The sequence below is a fragment of the Lepidochelys olivacea genome (genome assembly GCF_965140295.1).
Source record: "Lepidochelys olivacea isolate rLepOli2 genome assembly, chromosome: 24".
Taxonomy (NCBI): domain Eukaryota; kingdom Metazoa; phylum Chordata; order Testudines; family Cheloniidae; genus Lepidochelys; species Lepidochelys olivacea.
In genome coordinates, this window is record NC_140434.1 from 16,587,633 (window position 1) to 16,594,227 (window position 6,595).

A 6,595-nucleotide genomic window follows, 5' to 3' on the forward strand; every position below is an offset into this window, starting at 1 on the left:
AAGCAAGCAAACATTTATTTAACAAAGAGTAGATTTCAAATAATAGCAAGTAGGAGTAACTGGAAACAAAAAGTTACATGTAAAATAAAATCACAGCACATATCCGAGGGCCTAGGAAATTAACCAAATACTAAGGGTTGCTCCCCCAAAGATCCTCACAGCGATTTACAGCCTGCTTGGCTGTGACCTTCTGTTCATAGGCAAACACACAGCTTGCTTCCTAGGAGAAGGATCCGGCCTGTCTCTTTGCAACCCCAGATATCTCAAAACAGTCCTTTGATCTTTGTTCATAAACTGTGCGCTCCTTCTTGTAGATTTCACGGTCTCTTGTCGATGTCACAATCTTGATTAGCTGGTGGCTGTATATGAAAATAAACTTACATTCTGAGATGCACAGTACACAAAGATCAGACAGAGAGATAAGCACCTGCTGCCCCCTGCCTGAACAAAGCCTGTCTGAGGCATGTCCCCACCTGGTGACCTGCCTTTGACTTCAAAAGCTTGAAGACATAATTTCCAGTATAAATACATCACTCCTTAAATATGATCCTACATACATTACACAAAGATGATGATCACTACTGGCTCTCAGCAGACACCTTATGACATCCTTCGGTGAATTCTTCTGCATATACTTGACCCAGGGGATTCGTGTAAAAGTCTCCCCCATCACCTCCGTGCCTTCTGCCAGTTGGCACAAGGAGGTTTCTGTGTCACCTGTCACACAAGACTTTGGGAAGTCCTGGGACAAATCTCATTCAGTGGGACCTGCGTTCTGTGACCCTAGTGCCCCCGTGACCCCCCACCAACATGCCTCTGCTTCTCCCTCAGCAGCCGCCTCTCCCTGAGGTATCCCAATGAATCCCTTCCCGTTCCTTTCTACAACCCTTAGTCACCAGTGTCAGGATTACAATGACGCCAGTGGCTCCATGGAGCCAGGCCCATGCTGAGAAGGGGCCCCGGCCTGCTCTGCTTGCACTGCGCCCCAAGACCCTGCCAGCCCGCTGGCTCCCCCCTGCCCAGCCAAGGGCTCCTCTCCGCCCCCTGGCCCCACCCTCCTGCTCCTCTCTGCCGCTGGCTGGACCCTTGTGCACCTCCGGCTCCAGGTATGGGCTGTCTCCCCAGAGATGAGCTGCCTGGGACTGGTGCAGAAGCCTGGCCAGTCTCAGCCAGGTGTGTGGGGGGGGGAGTGACAGTGTGGGGGGCTTGCCTGGGCCCCTCCAGGCACGTGGGTCCTGAGGGAGCCCAGGCGGAGCAGGCCCTGGCCTGGCTGATCGCGGCACTCCCGAGGGGCTGGAGCGATTCCCCGTCCCGGGACCAGCCCTGGCTGCGCTGCCGGCTCACCCCAGCAGACCCAGTCGCCTCCCAGCAGGGCCAGTGAGTGCGGCCGGGAGGCAGGGGTGGGGAGTGGGTTTCTGGGGGGTGCTGGGCTGTGAGGGGACGGGGAAGATCTGTGTGTGTTGGGGCACTAGGGAATGGAGGTACCGTGGGGGGTGCTGGGCAGCTGCGGTGGGCAGGGCTGTCCTTAGGCATACGCAGCTGCGTAGGGCACCCGGAAATTTGGGCGACCACCGGGACAGCCGGTAAGAGCGGGTCGGCTCCCGCATACCCAGCACGCGCTGCAGTCTCCTTAGGCAGGGCCCGTATTCACAGAGCCGAATGCACCGGGGGGGTACGCGGGTCTCTGTGGGGAACTGTGACTCTCCAGCACCGTGAGGCGGGGCGGGCGGCTCGGTATCCTTTGGTGCCTCGTCCCTCCCGCCCAGGCTGTGAGCCCGGGCTGCACACGAAGCTCAGTGTGTGTCAGCAATGGGTGGGGGGCTCTTCTGGGGGGTCCGTGGGTGGGGGTGGTGGCTGTGCCCCAATTCGGGCATGGGGGCACCAGTTTAATAATGCTGCATAGGACCCCATAAATCCTAAGGACAGCCTTGGTGTTGGGGCTGTGGGCAGGGGGGCGCTGGGCAAGGGTGGTGTTGTGCAGGGGGCTGTGGATTTGTGGGGGGTGATGAGGGGAGGTGCTGGCCATAGCAAGTCCGGGGGGGCTCTGGCCATAGTGAATCGGGGGAGGGGGCGTGTTCTGGTGTTGGTCGGGGGTGCTGTGTGCGATGGCATGGGCCCGCCCCCAAGGGGAAGGGGCAGGCTGGCAGCACAGGGCCAGGCGGGCCACTGTGCATCTGGCAACTCCCGGTTTGTAAATAGTGCCCCTGCCATGCCATGCCCCATTGCCTCTGGCCGGCCCCTCGCTCCGGGGACTGACGTCCCTCACCATGCTCCGCTGCCTCCAGGGGGGCCCCCAAAACGCTAATCCAGCCCTGCGAGTCACGTGACTGCCCCCAATGCCCTGAGTGCCAGCCCCGGGCGGAGTGATGTCATCAAGGGCTGAGGGGCGGGGTCTTTTATCTCCATGGCGACGCTATGAAATCGTGGAACTTGAGTGTGGGTCGGGACGTCTCAGCCCCACCCACTGACGCCAGCGGAGAGTCCGGGCTGCGATTGCCACAGGTCAGTTGGGTGAAAACAATCCAAACGAGCCGCTTTGGAAAGTCCCGGCGGTGCCATATCCCCAGGCTCAGCGGAATGGGGTTTATTCCGGGGCTGGGTGATTCCTGCCCCACAGCCCCGCCCGGACTCTGAATGGCCCCATTTCCATACCTCAGCCTCCATTTCCCCGCCTCAGTCCCCCCTCTTTGAACCAGGGGCCGTGATAGTTCCCCGGCCTCCCAGCGGTGTTGTGGGGATAAAGGCAATAACCGCGTGTGAAGGGCAGAGACGCCACGATGAGGGGCCCCACATCGGTTATAATGAACTAATCACCTTCTGCTGCCTTAATGCAATAAACGTCCCAGTTTGCTGAAAGGGCCAGAGCCTCCCTGGTGTCGATCAGGAGTAACTGGAGTATACCGAAAGCGGTTGCAGTGACTTTACACTAGAGGAGGATTTGGCCCCATGAGGAATTTGCTCCATCCCTTGGGTGTGAGGCAAAGCCCAATGAGGGCAGGGGGATAAATCCCATTGGCTCTGGCAGACACTGGATTAGTCCCGCAATGTGCTTGTCTCCTGTACACTGGCAGAGGTTGTCCTGTGAGTCTGACACTGAGACGGGCCCCAGGAGAGCCAACGTGCCAGGTCTCCGAGGAGAGAGTGACTCAAAACCAGACTCACTCTGGATTAGGGTTTGCCGATGAAGCAAGGGAACTGTGCCCCGGGAAGGAAAGGGAGACACTGACGGTAGAAAGAACGAGGAGTCCTTGTGACACCTTAGAGACTAACACATTTATTTCCGCATAAGCTTTCATGGGCTAAAACCCACTTCATCGGATGCCTGGAGTGGAAAATACAGTAGGGAGATCTATATATGCAGAGAACATGAAAAGATGGGGGTTGCCATACCAACTGTAATAAGACAAATCAATTAAGGTTGGCTATTATCAGCAGGAGAAAAAAAACTTTTGTAGTGATCATCAGGATGGCCCATTTCAAACAGTTGAGAAAAAGGTGTGAGTAACAGAAGAGTGTTAAACAAATGGTAGGTTTGTGTTGTATTCACCCAGTTGCCGGGTCTCCTGCCTAAGCCCGAAGCAAGGTGTGTGTCACTTCTGCCCCCGCGTGGCTGCCAGGAGAAGGGGGTTTCACTATTGCACAGTAATAGTGGGCAGTGTCCTCGGCTTTCAGGTCGGACAGATACAGCTCACTCTGGGAATCGTCCCTGCAGATGGTGAATCGGCCTTTCACTGAATCAAGGGAGCGTATATCACTCCCACCGGGGTTTATCTGAGCGACCCATTCTAGTCCCTTGCCAGGAGCCTGTCGGACCCAGCCCCTCCAGGAGCTGCTGAAGGTGAACCCGGAGGCTTTGCAGGAGAGGTGGAGAGAGTCTCTGGGCTTTTTCACACGCCCCTCCGGACTCCACCAGCTGGACCTGGGACCGGACACCTGAGAATAAAGACAGCCCATTAATATCAGTAGAGAAATAGCGATAACACAATATTCTTCTAACTCTGCCAGTTATTTGGAGGAAGGAACGCACCTTCTAAAGCTGCTACAGCGAAAATTAAAAGGACCAAAAATCTCATTTTCCCTGGTGCTGGAGGGGAAAGTTCTCAGGGGACTGGCTGGTAACTGCACTGGAAGTGGGGTCTGCGGACTGTGTCTCCGGGTGCAGCCTGGGCACAGAGAGGCACAGATTTAAACAGGAAACTTGTCTCTCTCATTTGCATGCCCCCACCTTATAAGAGACACACACTCCTCCTGCCAGTGATCTGATTGACTCGCCCTAGTCTAAGGAGCCTGTTGTCCCCTTACTACCCTTCAGTGGGGGTGTTTTGGTTGGGTAGCTCCCAGCACCAAAAGAATGGAGAGAGGCCAATGCGCCAGGTCAGCCTCAGCCTCTGAGCCTGATTGACAGGGCGGGCTAATCAGGGAGTCAGGAGGGTGGCGTGGGGTGGGTCCCACGGGAGTCAGGAGGGTGGCGTGGGGTGGGCCAGATCCAGAGGGGCCGAAAAGCAGCCCAGGAAGCAGGTCAGAGCTGGGAGCAGAGTCACAGCCCTGGTCTACACTAGGACTTTAGGTTGAATTTAGCAGCGTTAAATCGATGTAAACCTGCACCCGTCCACACAATGAAGCCCTTTATTTTGACTTAAAGGGCTCTTAAAATCGATTTCCGTACTCCACCCCTGACAAGTGGATTAGCGCTTAAATTGGCCTTGTCGGGTTGAATTTGGGGTACTGTGGACACAATTCAACGGTATTGGCCTCCGGGAGCTATCCCAGAGTGCTCCATTGTGACCGCTCTGGACAGCACTCTCAACTCAGATGCACTGGCCAGGTACACAGGAAAAGAACTGCGAACTTTTGAATCTCCTTTCCTGTTTGGCCAGCGTGGCAAGCTGCAGGTGACCATGCAGAGCTCATCAGCAGAGGTGACCATGATGGAGTCCCAGAATCGCAAAAGAGCTCCAGCATGGACCGAACGGGAGGTACAGGATCTGATCGCTGTATGGGGAGAGGAATCCGTGCTATCAGAACTCCGTTCCAGTTTTAGAAATGCCAAAACCTTTGTCAAAATCTCCCAGGGCATGAAGGACAGAGGCCATAACAGGGATCTGAAGCAGTGCCGCATGAAACTTAAGGAGCTGAGGCAAGCCTACCAGAAAACCAGAGGGGCAAACGGCCGCTCCGGGTCAGAGCCCCAAACATGCCGCTTCTATGATGAGCTGCATGCCATTTTAGGGGGTTCAGCCACCATTACCCCAGCCGTGTTGTTTGACTCCTTCAATGGAGATGGAGGCAACACGAAAGCAGGTTTTGGGGACAAAGAAGATGATGATGATGAGGTTGTAGATAGCTCACAGCAAGCAAGCAGAGAAACCGGTTTTCCCGACAGCCAGGAACTGTTTCTCACCCTGGACCTGGAGCCAGTACCCCCCGAACCCACCCAAGGCTGCCTCCTGGACCCAGCAGGCGGAGAAGGGACCTCCGGTGAGTGTACCTTTTAAAATACTATACATGGTTTAAAAGCAAGCATGTGAAAGGATTAATTTGCCCTGGCATTCACGGCTCTCCTGGATGTACTCCCAAAGCCTTTGCAAAAGGTTTCTGGGAAGGGGAGGGCAGCCTTATTGCGTCCTTCATGGTAGGACACTTTACCACTCCAGGCCAGTAACACGTACTCGGGAATCATTGTACAACAAAGCATTGCAGTGTATGTTTGCTGGCGTTCAAACAACATCCGTTCTTTATCTCTCCGTGTTATCCTCAGGAGAGTGAGATATCATTCATGGTCTCCTGGTTGAAATAGGGTGCTTTTCTTCAGGGGACATTCAGAGGAGCCCGTTCCTTCTGAGCTGTTTGCCTGCGGCTGAACAGAAATGTTCCCCGCTGTTAGCCACGGGGAGGGGGGAGGGTTGAGGGGGTAGCCACGCTATGGGGGGAGGCAAAATGCGACCTTGTAATGAAAGCACATGTGCTATGTATGTAATGTTAACAGCAAGGTTTACCCTGAAAGAGTGTAGCCACTGTTTTATAAAATGTGTCTTTTTAAATACCGCTGTCCCTTTTTTTTTCTCCACCAGCTGCATGTGTTTCAATGATCACAGGATCTTCTCCTTCCCAGAGGCTAGTGAAGATTAGAAAGAAAAAAAAACGCACTTGTGATGAAATGTTCTCTGAGCTCATGCTGTCCTCCCACACTGACAGAGCACAGACGAATGCGTGGAGGCAGACAATGTCAGAGTGCAGGAAAGCACAAAATGACCGGGAGGAGAGGTGGCGGGCTGAAGAGAGTAAGTGGCGGGCTGAAGAGAGTAAGAGGCGGGCTGAAGACAGGGCTGAAGCTCAAATATGGTGGCAGCATGATGAGAGGAGGCAGGATTCAATGCTGAGGCTGCTGGAGGACCAAACCAGTTTGCTCCAGCGTATGGTGGAGCTGCAGGAAAGGCAGCAGGAGAACAGACAGCCACTACAGCCCCTGTGTAACCAACCGCCCTCCTCCCCAAGTTCCATAGCCTCCACACCCAGACGCCCAAGAACGCGGTGGGGGGACCACCGGCCAACCAGCCACTCCGCCACAGAGGATTTCCCAAAAAAAGAAGGCTAG

At 55.0% G+C, this 6,595-nt stretch overlaps 1 protein-coding gene across 1 annotated transcript; it reads left to right on the plus strand.

The window, feature by feature from the left end:
• Positions 1 to 3,922: 3,922 nt before the first annotated feature.
• LOC311512290 (uncharacterized protein) lies at positions 3,923 to 6,595 on the plus strand (the record flags this gene model as incomplete). Its single annotated transcript, XM_084613430.1, has 2 exons — positions 3,923 to 5,478; positions 6,072 to 6,595. The coding sequence occupies exons 1-2, from the start codon at positions 4,899 to 4,901 to the stop codon at positions 6,593 to 6,595; spliced, it is 1,104 nt and encodes a 367-aa protein (XP_084469556.1). The 5' UTR covers positions 3,923 to 4,898.